A 15100-nucleotide genomic window follows, 5' to 3' on the forward strand; every position below is an offset into this window, starting at 1 on the left:
ACAGGCCACACTTTTGCAAGTCAGAGTTGGGCACAGATGAGTGACAGCATCAGATTCTTCTATCCGCAAAGTGCACGAGGATGATCCCACCAGGGATTCTGGAACTTGCACTCGCAATCCCATTCCCGATGGGAATAAGATGCTGAGCCGCAGCAGATGTCAGTGGGACATCGAGATGCAGGGAAGCTTCGTGTATGTTGGAGGGATGGAGAAACAGGCTATGCATGTTTGAGGCAGGTTGCACAGAGGACCTTTTCCCATTCAAAACCTGCTTGTGTCTTCAAATGAACATGGGGGGGGGGAGACCTCCCCTAAACCGAATAAATTAATGAATGCCAGAATCTAGCTAATATTTGGGCTATTGAGGGGGGAAGTACAGGCTGCAGAAGTACTCCTGAACTGTGCCAAAGGAAATTCCTGGGTTTAGCTTAGGAAAACTAGCCTGGCTGGGTTGGTTAAATGCAGGCCATTATGAAACAATGTCCAGGAAGCTACACATTAAAGAAGGTGCTCAGGTCTGTGCAAAATAGACGTTGCCAAGGTGATGGGGGGGTGACAGGGAAAAGTGCCTTTTTACAGGATGCTTGAGTTTGTTTGTGTTTTGCAAAATATGTGCTGGGAAGGAGGAGAACAAAGCATATGGTGTTGGCTGGAGGAGGCTGCACTATGAGACTGGGATCCAAAGAAACTTTGAACCCAAGCTTGCTGAAACTATGAAATCGACACTCATGGGGTATAATGTTCTGCACCCCCTCCATTCCAGATTTCCAAGTGTATATATGTGTCAACACACCATATGCCACAAGGGCCAACATTGATGCTGAAATCCAGCATCCCCTGAGTTCTGCAAGTGCGGCTTTCTCCCGATTGAAGTGCAGAGTGCTTGAGGTCTGGGACATTCGTGGGGAAACCAAAATGCTTGTTTACAAAGCGATTGCACTACCAACATTACTGTATGCTTGTGAAACATGGACCACTTAGAAACACCATCTCCAACTCCTTGAAAGATTCCATCAACAGTTTCTCAAAAAAAAATTACACATCACTTATGAAGACAGGTGAACTAATACCAGTGTACTGGAAGAAGCAAAGATCACCAGTGTTGAAGCAATGATTCTTCAACATCTACTTCAATGGACTGGTTATGTTGTACGGATGCCTGATTACCGTCTCCCAAAGCAACTACTCTATTCCGAACTTAAAAATGGAAAGCGTAATGCTGGTGGTCAACAAAAGAGGTTTAAAGACTGTCTTAGGCAAGTTTTTAAAAATGTAGTATAAACACCAACAATTGGGAAACACTTGCCTGCAAGCGCTCCAATTGGAGAACAGCCTTTACCAAAGGTGTCGTGGGCTTTGAAGCCACTCGAACTCAGGATGCAAGGGAGAAGCGTGCTAAGAGGAAGGCATGCTTGGCAAATCCAACCCGTGATCAACTCCCACCTGGAAACCAATGTCCCCACGTGTGGATCCAGAATTGGCCTCCACAGTCACTTACGGACTCACTGTTAAAACCGTGTTCATGGAAGACAATCTTACTCAGCTACGAGTGACCACCAAAGAAGAAGATGATTTCTTAAACACTAGCGTCTGCTGTGGCTTGATCTTCTCCACGGAAACACAACCCTGGGGAGTGCCTGGAAGCCCTGGAATCTGGCACCTCTTGTGAAGACTGGGGTGGTGTTTAATAGTATGACTTATATCCCTAGCACTCGTGTTGTTGGGATTGCATTGCTCTGATGCACTGAATGCTCTCGAATGTAATTTGCCATTCCCATTTGCATCTCAGAAAAAAAAAAACAAAACCCCAGCTCTTTGCAAGCTTGAAATACAAATATCCTGGGCAGCATCTCTGATCATATAACCCCCCCTCCCAAATTTTAAGGTGAAACTGAAGATGGAACTGCTTTAGTTTCATCCCCAAGAAGCAGCGGCGTAGCGTGGATTGTCAGCACCCGGGGCAAGGCAAGTAATTTGCGCCCCCTAACCCGGGGCAAGGCAAGTAATTTGCGCCCCCTAACCCCTAACCTGCCGCCGCTGCCAGCTTCTTCTTGCTGCTGCCTGGTCTGGTCTGGTGTGGTTCTCTCCCGCGCTCAGCGCTGCGCTGGGCAGCCGCTGCACTGTCCCTCCCCCAGATAGTCCCTCGCTCTCTCTCCGCACCGCACGCCTGGCACCCACCCCCTCCACAGTGGGCGGCGACCCAGCGGCTCGGATCGGATTCGCACAGCCAGCACTGCAGTGAGAGAGAGTGAGTGAGCCAGGTAGGGGCAGAGAGCTGCGAGTGCGAGCGCGCCCCCCCCGATGTTGCGCCCGGCCCCCCCTGCACCCCCACACTACGCCACTGCCAAGAAGCAGGACGATTACCAATCATCACAGAGCTCCAGGATGCTCTGAGCTTCAGCAAAATATCTGCACGCCTCTTTCCCTGTTATCTTTCGAGAGAAAAGTCTGTGAATGCTGGAAGGAGGAACTGGAAGATAAAGCCAGTTTATCGGATTTGTCGGCTGTGCAGACTTGAAGCATGCTCAGAGTTCCCCCATGCGGAAAGTCATCAGCATTCATTTCAACCAAGAGAGGAAGTGATCTTCACACCCCCATTGGTGGGACTTGAAATAAATCCTAAAAGATCACCATGTAAAGTATTAATATGGGTCTCCGGGTTGAGGAACAAGCATAAAGTATGAACTTAAGATAAGTGGGACCTTCAACATGTACACGATCGAGCTTCCACCCTCCTCCTTTTCTCATGCAGCCCCTAAATCTGTTCTGCCCCTCCAATCCACTGTAATAGATTTGGAGAGGGTGCAAAGTTCCATTGTGCAAATCCTTGTGCTTATGGGATGAGCGTGTTGGATGCCAAGGAAACTTTGCAGTGTTTCTACAGATACCTGAAACCAGGAAACACCCCCTAAATCGTTCTAGCATATAAATGACCACAGAGAGGCTGCTAGTGATATGTTGGGACTTTAAAATTTATTCCAACGTGCTGTTTTTTTAAAAAATAGGCTCAGACTGAATAGACAATCTGAACTGTAGTAAAGGCAATATACGTGTAAAAACTTTTTTTTTCATTCACAGTACAGATGTCATTTACAATAAAGTTCACAAACATCAAATGCTGAGTATTTTTTTCTCTTTTTTTCCTTAACATTATGTTCTGTGCTTTTTACCTGCATTTTTTTTTTTTTTTGCTTTGCACTCTTATAACCATACAGACATTGCAAGATGCAAGTGTAGAAACTGAATTTAAAATAAAATTACAGGCAAAACTACCAAATTACACTGTACTCTGAGTCTGTACATATTTACAGTACCTTTTTTGGAATGTATTGCCATTTTTTTTTAAAGAACATATAGAAACTTTCTAAAGACTATTCCACTTACAGAATACATACACCTTTTAGAAAAAAAGGCAAATATTTATCTTACATGAGACCATGTATATTAAATTTGCGTACACATCATCAATATTATTAATATTTTACATTACATTTACTAAAGTGAGCATAAGTGCCATAATATCTCAATAATGAAAACTTGTTTTATGTCATCGTTAGGACCCAAATTTGGTATTTATTTAAAAACATTTTACCTTTTAAAATTCACAAATACTGTGCAATAACAGGAGGGCAAAAAATCCATAAGGAACACAGACAATAAAAATCAAGTGTATGTTAGGGGTTGGGAATAAAAGTGAGGAACACATGGAGGGGGGAGAGATCATAGAAGGGCTAGATCACAATGCTTCATGCTTAGCTCATAAATGGTTTGTCGGTATCAAGAACATATTGCTTGAATGCTTTTTAAAAGCCAATTGCAATGACTTGGCATTGTATTTTTTTTTTTAAATAAAAAAAATGATGGCCAAAGTTGGCAAAGCCAGACACAGAAAAACAAGAGGTTCTCACTTATGAAGAATCACTGGGCTGAGTTCTGTGAGTGAGGGCATATCAGGGAAATGTAAAAGGTCGCTCTGAAGGTTAAAGAGTGCAGAAGCCAAATCAGTTGGGTCACTTTCCCTGGAATATATTGTGGTTCCCGCCACGGTCTCTTCCAGTAAAAAAATAAATAAAATCCATTTACAATAATCTGAGCAATTTCATCTCAAATGTAGTGGGGATTTCAATTCGGTTTCTGTTATTGTGTTATTTCTTACTTTAAAATAATACAGTCGTACCTTGGACCCTGAACGCCTTGGTACCCTCATACGTTTTGGCTTTCAAACGCCACAAACCCGGAAGTGAGTGTTCCGGTTTGCAAATGTTCTTTGGAACCCAAGCAGCTTCCAAGCAGCCAATCAGAAGCTGTGCTTTGTTTCTGAATGTTCGACTTTCAAGGTACGACTGTAATATTATTATTATTTGGGGCTTTTCTTCGGCCAGAACTTCCGACACCTCTCAAGGTAAGCACCATTGTCATAACAAGAGAACAAGGTGAGTTCTGGCACCTCTCTTCTTAGAAAGATAGCACTGATAATAATGTCAAAGTCTTGAGAGCCAATCACAAATATAAACAGCAAATGTGCTCTCTTTGGGAAAGTCCATTAACTCAGTGGGAAAGTATCTGCTTTGAATGCTGAAGGTCCCAAATTCAATCCTCAACATTTCCAGGTATGGCTGGGAGTTGTCCCCTACCTGAAGCCCTGGAGAGCTAGGAAGACAGTATGGACTGGTTTGACTCAATATAAGGCAGCTTTCTATGTTCCTTGAGGTTTCTCATTTTTTGAAGACTATCATCTTAAATATAAAGGGTGGGGGAGGGGGTTCAGTCTAAAATAAAATTAGATTGAGTCATAAATCTGTCAGAAAACGGCCCTTGAAATCACTGGCCAGCAGAAGCTGCCATAGGTATTGCAACGTAGAATGGTTGATGGATAGAGTATTTCCGGCACAGGCCATCACTGAAGTGAATGTGGCAGCCATGATTTACCCCTGGGAAAGTCCAAGCCAGGCATAGGCAAACTCGGCCCTCCAGATGTTTTGGGACTACAACTCCCATCATCCCTAGCTAACAGGACCAGTGGTCGGGGATTATGGGAATTGTAGTCTCAAAACATCTGGAGGGCCGAGTTTGCCTATGCCTGGTCCAAGCATTTATCAGAGCCTTGTGGATACCATAGCCAAGGGATTAATTTGGCTTACATACAATGACTTTAACTGTACTGGCTTGTGGACTATTCAACAGATTTTAAATCCCTGGGATGTCCCATAGAGATGACTCAGAATTACCAGCAAACCATGGTTTTTCAAGATGTCTGAACCCATGCCATCCAACAAACAATGGTTTGCTAGTAGCTTCCACACTGAGATATGAAAGTACTGTTTGAGAGGGTGGGCAAACTTTGGTTTTATTTCTAAACCAACGAACCATAGCTTGGGCCTCTTGTCAAGAATCTGCTTTTCGGGGGATAATGGCTATGAATTCTCAGGGAAAGTGAAGGAAAGATGGCAATCTCACAAACCATGGTTTTCCTCTACATCTGGAACACAAATCATGCTTGGTGCCTGAGGCTGCATTCCTATACTCACTTGCCAGAGACCAAGTCTCTGAGCAACCATGTATGGTATTGCACCTCAAGTTGCAGTTAGAGCAAACCATGGTGTGATATTATTCCCAAGATGGCCCACTTTCTGAAGTCAATTTCAGTTTAACCCAGATTGCTAGGTAGGTGACCAACTGTTTTGAACTCTGGCATGAAACTGACATTCCAAATGGCTTTCTGCTACTAATCCTATGCACGCTTACTTGGGAGTAAGTCCCAATGAGCACCATGGAATTTACTTCTGAGTAAACCTGCATAGGGTTACATAGTAAAAGAAGTAATTAATTACTGATTCTCAGAACACTGGGAAACCAGGAAGGTGCTTAAATATAGAGGAAAAGTCCTTCACAGATTATAAATCTAGGAATAAAGTGCTCAAAAAATAAAAAGCGATCAACTCTCACGGATGCCATCAACATTTCAAAATAATTTCCTTTGTCTCTTTGGGCTGAAAAGGGATAAAAATAGGAGAGATGCTCAAGTAACCAAAATATAGAGGTCTTGTCTCAGCCAGTAATAATAATAAGTAAGAAGGTCTGACTTAGCCAAGGAATAACAGTACCCAGAATTTGCAAAAAAATTAATAATAGTCAAAATAGTTTTACAAGGGTTTTTCTTTTCTTTTCTTTCTTGTTTTTTAAGCTATGCAAAGCTAGATCAAAATAGAAAGCAGTTGCAGAAGTAACCTATGGAAAGTGCAGCCCAATACTTACTCTGAAGTAAATATCACTATGCTGGGTGAGATTTACTCCCAAGAAAGTGCATATAGGGTTGCAGCTTTGGGAAGGGTGGTTTGCAAGGGGGGGGGGAGATTAAAATTTGATCTCTGCAAAATAAACCTTTCAACAACAGCAAAATAATGAATGGCAGGAAATGTCAGGTCTAGCAACATATTTGACACATGGCCATCTCTGCAGGCTTCTGTTATAGCACCACACCGGGGGAACCACACAGCGACTTTGTGATGGGCTCAGGACTTTACCTTCAGTGGGGCAAGTTAAGTGCTCGAGGCGAAGCACATTCTTAAGGCTTTGCTAGGTCTGCCTGGAGTGCTCAGCACCTTGCAGTTTGAGCCCTTATTTTGTTTAGCATCTTGCCCTAAGGAGAGCCAGCTCCACCTGGCCAGCCAGTGCAATTGGATAGGCCACCAGGAAATGCCCCAGAGACATTCAGGAGACTTGCGATGGGTGGAAGGAGTTTCTTGCATCCATTGGTTTGCTTGCATCACAAAGCTTCTTTGCAGTGTGAGACCTCTGCCAACTGTGGCTTCAATTTATATGGAAATGCAAAAGCTACCCTGGCAAAAAAAAAAAAAAAAAGAGGTCAATTTCTGCATTCGCAACTGCCACCCATTGTGGCATGGTTTCTTCTATGTCCAGCAACACCACTGGAGAGTGGTGTTACAGAAAGGGCAAAAGGTTGCTGCAGGCAGATACACTGGCATAAATACTCAGGATCTAGGCACTTCGCAGATCCGAACCAGAAAGTGAAAGGAAGAGTTCAAGTAGAGTCCTCTGCAGTGGATGTTGCCATCCAAAGCTACAGAGCTTTGCATGGTGTCTTGTCTGCCAGCCTATTCAAACAGCACTGGGGTCCTGTGCTGTCCTGTCCTTTCTACCCCAGATGCAAATACCCCCCTAGATGACACTATTTACATTTGCAGTGCTTGCCTCACAGAGGATTAAGAAAGGTTTGAGAGCAATAGGTAAACATACCCAGAAGGTTATTATTGTTATTAGCTCCGGGTTGTTTGCAGATGTCATCAGAACAGATCCTGTCCAATGCACCCAAAGCAGAGTTCAATCCAAAGGCTGAAAACTGAGCACCAGGTTGCATTTGATCCAGCCTCAAAACAAAACCAGAGCGTGAATGGATAATTGAAGAGCAAATGCCCAGTGAAGGCTCAATACCGAAAACCATTTGGTCCTAAAAGAGCTGCATGACTAGCTGGTTAAGGGAGGGGGAGGAAGGAGGGGATGAGGGGGAAATCAACCACCTGGAATTCAAAGTCATGGCAGAGACAAGGTGTGGCTTTTCGACATTGACCACCGACGTTCTGGTCCAGGCTTTGCTCATTCCATTAAGCTGATGGGTGCCATTCTGAATCTTTTGAAGGTATCATGACCATGATACCAATTTCCATTGGAGCCAGACTTTAACTCGGTGATTGATGTTCATCCCCATGACCTGTTGACAAAGGGGATTGTATTGGACCTTCAATAAAGTCTCGGGTTAGGTACCGGACGCCAGTGCAGACTCTATAAGCAAGATCTTTCCGGACCTTAGCACTGAAAGAGGTATTGGAAGCAGAAGTAAACCAAGGGGGAAACAAAACAGAACACTGTCCGCTGTGAATGGAGTTTTCCAGGGAAATCCCAGCGTCAGTTTGGTCACCTTCACATCATGTCAGTCACAACATCATTTCGACCAAAGGAAATCAAAAGAGCTCCACCAAAACTATTCAACACAACAAAAAAAGGAAATGATACATCGCAGAAGATTATTCAACTCAAACCCCCATCCATTCCATGTTATTCAGCTATGCCTTGGCAACAGTTCATGGCTTTCCATGCCTGCTTAAAATAAAAATATTGTTCAGGACATTGTTGTGTGGAGCATGCACATAATAAATGGGAACATCTCAGAAAGGACTGGTCCATTGGTTAAATATTTGTGGAACTGATTCATTTTGCCTAGTTAATTTCAAAAACTGTGTGTACAGACTCGATCCAGAGCAAGACACTCTCCAAATAAGCAAGCTTGCTCTCGATTAGAGTAAACGTCTGCTATTAAATGCAGTGTGTATATATTAAAAGACCTGTATGGCTCTGGCCCTGATCTTTCTATAGGTGACACCAGGTTGGTTAGCCATTGGAGCCACTGCATTCTTCTGCTCCTTTGCTAAAACATCATCCATTGCAACCTATTGATGTGAAATGCAAACAGCTCAATGAGAATTCACTGGGACCTTTTCATATAGGAATGTATAGCCCAAAAGATCTACTGCATAATGTAGACTAACGTTTGTAGTTATTCCATTAAATGGGGAGGGGGGGAGATAACAGTATGCAAAAAACAAAACAAAACAAAAGCCCTTAATTACTTCTTTGTGGACTCTATGCAGTTGAATACATGGCTGATTTGATAGACATAGGACACATCTCTGACCAGTAGCAGAACTAGGAATGCAGATATGGTTCAGGGTGATATCAAGGCAAGAATAAACTCAGCCTTGATTTCTGGGCTGGGTGGGAAATCTGTGGCACTCCAAATATTGCTGGACTCCAACTCCCATCACTCCTGACCATTAGCCATGCTGGCTGGGGCTGATGGGAGTTGTAGTCCAGATCAGTAAGCAACTTATTTCTATTTTTATCTTACAGTGTCCAAATGTGTGATAAGAGAAGGTGTTTCCTCCCCCCCCCCACTTTCATTTGGGGGGGGGAGAGAAATAAAAAGCAAAAACAAAAGATCTCCAACTAGAGAGCGGATTTCCAAAGGGCAGGATCCACAGGGATGACAGCCAAGCCCCTACCATCTAGTGGCTGGCAAAAGGCACCCCTTGGAGATTGTGCGTATCAGTCAAAGCAGCAGCCAGGTCACGGAATGTCAGTATTAAAGCAAGAATGGTGGTCAGAAAGCAAAGATCTACCATTCCCAGAACATTATTTTTTATTTTTACATTCAATATATTCCTATTTTCTTGCAATTTCTCTTTTTTATTTCCCTTTGTGGGGCAGGGTAGAGGGACCTTTTGCTTATGTGCGTGTCCCTTTTAAAAAAAAGTGCTTGGGGGATAATTTGTATGGGGGGGGGAGGCACATTCTGAGATTCTTTCTTTGTTTTGGAGAGATTACCTTTTATCACCATCAGGGCCTCCCCATAGAAAACAAGTGCTAGTTTCAGTTACAATCAGAGGGTAAACATTCCTCTCTTCTTCTTCTTCTTCTTCTTCTTCTTCTTCTTCTTCTTCTTCTTCTTCTTCTTCTTCTTCCAGATTAAAGCAGTCACATCTGTCTTTAAAGCACATTTAGAGGCAACCAGAGTAATGCAAATAATAAAAGGAATAATTATAAAACACTTTGCCACATATTAAATAAAGCAAGTAATAAATAAGGGGTACGGTCGTTGTGGGGCGGGGGCAGGTTGTACCTGTCTGTACATGAGAGAGGTGGTGGTTGTCCCCCTCCACTAAAAAAAAATCAGCCAATCTCTTTGAAGAGGTGTTTGTTTTCCTTAAAAAGAAAAAGCTTTTCAGTGCATCCATTGGAAATTCTTCTCAACTCTTTCCACATGTCTGCATGTGGTTGAGACAAGACCTCATCGTGGGGAATGGAGACACAATCTAAGAATAAGCCCCTTTCTGATAAACGAAAGCAATAAAACAATAACAATAAATTCATAGCTTCAATTTGTCGGTGCATTTCAAGCAACAACCAAAACACACACACGCGCACACACGCAAATGAAAGTAAGTCTAGAAAAAGGCACACAATTACGATGGAAATAATAGCAGACTGAAACAGAGAGAGAGAGAGAGAACCAGCAACAGTCTCCGTGGGTTTGGTCGTATGCTAGAGCATTGGGTCTTTTCATTTCTTTTCCTTTAGCAATGATTATTCGAAAACCAATTGCACTGACAAAGGTTTTTTGATCTTACGGGGAAGCCGGGGTCGAAAGCTGGGAGGGAGGGTTCAAGCACTTCCTGTATTGTGATCCACTTGCCTTTGCAGTAGGCTGAAGCTGACTTGCTCCAAGGGAGGGCTCCTCCTCCTCTGTACCCCTGTGGTGGGGGGAGCTGGCTCCCCAGAGAGGTTCCTTCTCCTGGTGGGGGGCTGGGAGGAGGAATGGCTCGAGGACAAGGGCTCCAGCAGGCAGCCAGCGCTGCTGCTCCTGTCCAGTGTCTGGGTGGGAAAGTCCGAGATCAAAGTGCAGGGGGGTTCCAATGAGGCGTTTGAGCTGCTACGTGGTTTCTTCCCCTTCTCCCACGAGACGCCTTCCCTGCTGGCTGAAGGCTCATCCTCTGGGCAGGAATGGACTCGGCTGGGCGTACGGCTTCCCCACTCTGGGCCACCGGGTTCGGCGCTGGCTTTCACCCTGTGTTCCTCCTTCTGCTGGCACTCGCTAGTCCTTATTGCCCCTTCCAAGCAGCTGCTGCTATGAAGCGGTGGGGTTGCGGATGAGGAGCAAGCTTCTCGGATGCCTTGGGCCACCTTGCCGGGATCTTTCGCTTGGCTCGATTCAGAGGTGTCACCGCTGGTGGAGAAGTAGCTGGAGTGCAGCGACATCACTGATCCGTGCCCTAAGCTGGGATGGCCACTGGGCCTTGCCTGGACCATTTGGATGCCCCCGATTGGGATCATGGGGAAGGGGCTCCGGGGTAGCTGCTGGGAGTGCAATGGGAGGTGGCTAAAGATGTAGTCTTCCACCCGGCTCGGGGCATGGGCGTGCGTGTCGTGGGGCGATTGCAAAGGCCTGACGCAGTGATGCTGAGTGATGCCCGGTGAACTCGCTGGGCTCCTGGATTCTGTCTTCTGTAATGACAGGAGGTACATATTGTGGGATGTGAAACACAAGAGCAGTCAAGTACAACATTCCTAGAGTGAACATGTTTACACATGGGGAGGAATGTTTGTCCAGCCAGCAGGTAAACTTCCTGTTGCCTTCTGAACTAGGACAGACTTCATCTGCATGTGACTAGACGTGGGTGTGGCCTCACCTGTGCAGGTAATGACAAAAGCACAGGGCAGGGCAGCCATCTTTCTCTATGATTCCATGCATCAAAGAAGCAACATCTGCTTAGCCAAAGATGCTCTCTTGGCTTCCAGTCAAGAAAGGACAAAGGGACTGTCTCCTTATGAGATAGTTTCCAGGTGTATGTTATTTTTCTAAGCTAAGTCTGACTTCTGGGATCTGTTTGTGAACAGAATGTGAGTAAACTCTTTTTTATACTTAAAAAAGTATAAGTTTATACACAGAAGACTGTGTTGTGTCTTATCTTTTATGAGGGTATAAGGGGGAAATACCAGAACAGTTATTATAGAGGCTTTACTGAGCCTGAGCAAATGCATCCACTGTAAGTTTAAAAAGGGGGATGTTACTCTGCTAAATTGTGAACTTGTTAACACAAGTTGGAAAGGATATAATCAAACAATATATCCTCTCCTGCATCCCTGAACATTCCCACACATATTAGGAACCAGGTAAGCTGCATTATACGGAGTACAAACACTGGTCAATTCAGCTCACTGGTCTATGAAGGTGATGATATGTTATTTATATGCTGTCCATCTATTTGCTGCCCCAGCCACTCTGGGTGGCTTCCAACAAATTAAACACATTAAGCATGGTAAAACATCTGATATAAAAAACTTCCCTATACAGGGCTGCCTTAAGATGTCTTCTAAAAGTCAGATAGTCGTTTATTTCCTTGACATCTGATGGGAGGGCATTCCACAGGGCGGGCACCACTACCGAGAAGGCCCTCTACCTGGTTCCCTACAGCCTTACTTCTCACAGTGAGAGAACCTTCAGAAGGCCATCAGAGCTGGACCTCAGTGTCCGGGCTGAACGGTGCCCTCTGGCCTTACATTTCCCTATTCCTGATCTACACTAAGTGGCAATAGCCCTCCAGGGTCTGAGAGAGGGAACACACTTAGCTTTATCCGGAAATGCTGGGCATTCAACCTGGGCTGTCTGCCTGCAGAACAGATGCTCCACCACTGAGCTATGGCTCAGCTTATGGGGCTGGTGCATATAGAGAAATCAGTGCACTGACGTGGACATATAAACTGACTTTTTAATTGAAGCTTTAATGGTGGTGGGGGAGAACGGTGAGTAAAGGAAGACAAAGATAAAGGACCTCTGCTATCCTTCCTTCCTTGCCTTCTTATTTTTAAAGACACTCTCCACTTCCAAAACGCACACACACAAAGTAAACAGTGGTGATCTCACAGATGTAACCCTGCTTAGATTTGTGGGTCCACACTCACTGCTTGGAAGACCAACGCTGAAGAACTTACCAGTTTAGGTTCTTCATACAGTTCTGTATTCTTGCCGAGGGACCTGTGAGGTAGAGGCACTGAAGACGAGATCCCATGCAGAGTTTTACCCAGGCTTTGAACTTTTTCATCTGCTGCCGACTGGCCATGAGAAGGCAAGTCCTCTCTTCCTGGGGACGGGTACCTCGAAGGCGGCTCTGAATAGCTCTGGGACAACATCTTCTTCAGGGATAAGTATCTGGCTGTAGAGACATCCCTGTTTGGAGACAAATGTCTCACAGGAGACACGCCTCTCTCTGGTGGGAGGTACATTCGCGACGACAGCTCTCTTTTTGGAGATATGTACCTGCTGGGCGAGAGCTCGAGTCTCGGCGACAGACTGCGGAGGGGAAACGCCTCTCTCCTCTGAGACATTCGATGACCAGAGGACCTCCCCCTTGCTGGAGAGAAGCTCCTCAGAGAAGGTGTTTCTCCAGCTGTCGAAAATCTTTTTGGAGACATTTCATTTTTGGATAACAGGTGCTTCCTAGACAACATGGAATGGTTGTTGTTGCCACCACCGCCAAAGCCAGAGTCCTTGCTTGGAGACCCCTTCCTTCTCAGAGAGGTGTCTTTGGAAATTGACAAGTCCATCGCTAAGAGCATCTGTGGCCTTGTAACGGGTTCCTTCTCAGCAGAAGAAGCCACGGGTCCACTGGAGGTCAAAACCGGCCGGTGGAGTCTCAAGAAGCTGTGGCAGACGGCAACTTCAGTGCTGTCAGCCGACCATTTCATTTCTGGCCCCGAGGAGGTGGTCTGGTGACGCCGAACAGCACGCTTGCTAGTGGAGACAACATCTTCCAAGATGGACAATGCTGCCCTGGTGCCTTTCTCCTGGGCGGAGTGAGAACCTCTTGGAGAATGTCCTGGGAGGGAGATGTTCTTCATTTCTGAAAGCTTCACTGGTGGCTCCTCTTGGCTTTCCTCCTCCTCTTCCTCTTCCTCCTCCTCTTCCTCGTCGTCATTGTCATCATCAGACTCTCCCAAGTCTGAAAACTGGTGTTCTTCAAGCGGCTCAGATCCCTCCTGCCCTTCTGAATCTTGGAAGAGATCTTCACTGGTTCCTAAGGGGGACAGGGGGTGGGATACTGCATTAGATCACACAGAATATAGCAAAATCACCCTTCCAGGAAAAAAATCTTGCAGAAGTTCAAAAGTCCTCAAGATCGCTTCTTTGCCATTTGGTCAAATTTTGTTTTATAAACAAGCACAGTGGCTCAGAAGCATCAGGCACCACAGTTGTATGAGAGTGTTTGAATTGAGTATAGAAACTGCTCTTTTATAGTGTGGCAACACCTAGACTTATTGCTTATTGCTGCTTATTGATATCAGGCAGGTACCTTCAACTGAGCCTTTCCAGCATCCGCTAAAAACACTTTTATTTAGATAAGCCTATCTGGATATCTCAAATGCTGATGTGCGTTTTAATCTGTTTTTTTTTTAATAATAATAATAATAATAATAATAATAATAATAATAATATATCTATACCCCGCCCATCTGGCTGAGTTTCCCCAGCCACTCTGGGTGGCTCCCAATCGAGTGTTAAAAACAATACAGCATTAAATATTAAAAACTTTTAGTTTATTGCAGATTTTTTATTTCAAGGGGGAGGAAATGTTTGAAATAGTTGCTTTTAACTGTTTTTTTTTACTTAGAATTGTACTTTTTAATTCTTTTTGTAAACTGCTTTGCATTTTTATTTTCATTTTTACAATCAAGGCGTTGTATATAAATTTTAGGAAATAAAAAAAATAACTAAATAACAGAATGCCTTGGGAGGCAGTGGGTTCTCCTTCCCTGGAAGCGTTTAAACAGAGGCTGGACGGCAATCCATCAAAATGATTCAGCATTCTGGTTTGGCAGAGGGAAAAGAGAAACATGCTAGGAAGTCTTTCAGTGTGAGCCACTTGGAAACAAAAGAGAATGGCACAGGAACCCCACTGAGTTCTAAGCCGCTTGCATTCATAAAAATTAAAATAAAAAAGCGTAGTGCAGGAAAACTTCTAAGTGGATTCCCCCACCCACCCCATATTATGTTGTTATTCATTCGTTTTTCACTGACTGTCATGGATGCTTATTCATCTGGGTGACAGATGGATGATTTATGCTCCCATCATCATTACTCCGGGTGTTACTCTTCCACAGAGAGGCACTATTAGAATAAAATTGAGCAAAGCTGCTGGGTGGGAATGGTTTCAGCTTTATCAGATAGAAGACACTACAAGATGGGAGACAAGGGGGATATAAAATGGCCTTTTATGTACTACAAGAAACAGATTAAATGGACCAACATCTCATTTAAGAGTCTATAAACAAGCTTCCCATTGCAATTTCTTCAGCAGGCAGCAAAATACAGGAAGCAGTGGTGCGATTTCCCCGGGTTGATTGGACAGCCTCGTTAGGCGCACTATTGCGTTAGGGATGCAGGAGACATTTATTCAGGGCACATTTGAAAGTGAACTGAGGTCACACCTGCACCATACGTTTAAAGCCCTCTTTTGCCACCTTAACAGTC

The 15100-nt window shown here is 44.5% G+C and overlaps 1 protein-coding gene across 9 annotated transcripts in view; it reads right to left on the bottom strand.

The window, feature by feature from the left end:
- Positions 1 to 10235: 10235 nt before the first annotated feature.
- The window catches only part of HIVEP3 (HIVEP zinc finger 3), a 238290-nt gene continuing 233425 nt past the window's right edge, over positions 10236 to 15100 (bottom strand). For all 9 annotated transcript variants that reach the window (XM_081015378.1, XM_081015382.1, XM_081015385.1 and 6 more), the window contains 2 exons: positions 12565 to 13646; positions 10236 to 11076 (listed from right to left, as the gene is read on the bottom strand). In XM_081015378.1, coding sequence (XP_080871504.1) covers positions 10237 to 11076; positions 12565 to 13646 — 1922 coding nt within the window. In that variant the 3' untranslated portion in view covers position 10236. The remainder of the gene's footprint in view (positions 11077 to 12564; positions 13647 to 15100) is intronic.

This window comes from Podarcis pityusensis (genome assembly GCF_964106645.2).
Source record: "Podarcis pityusensis genome assembly, chromosome: 8".
NCBI lineage: Eukaryota > Metazoa > Chordata > Lepidosauria > Squamata > Lacertidae > Podarcis > Podarcis pityusensis.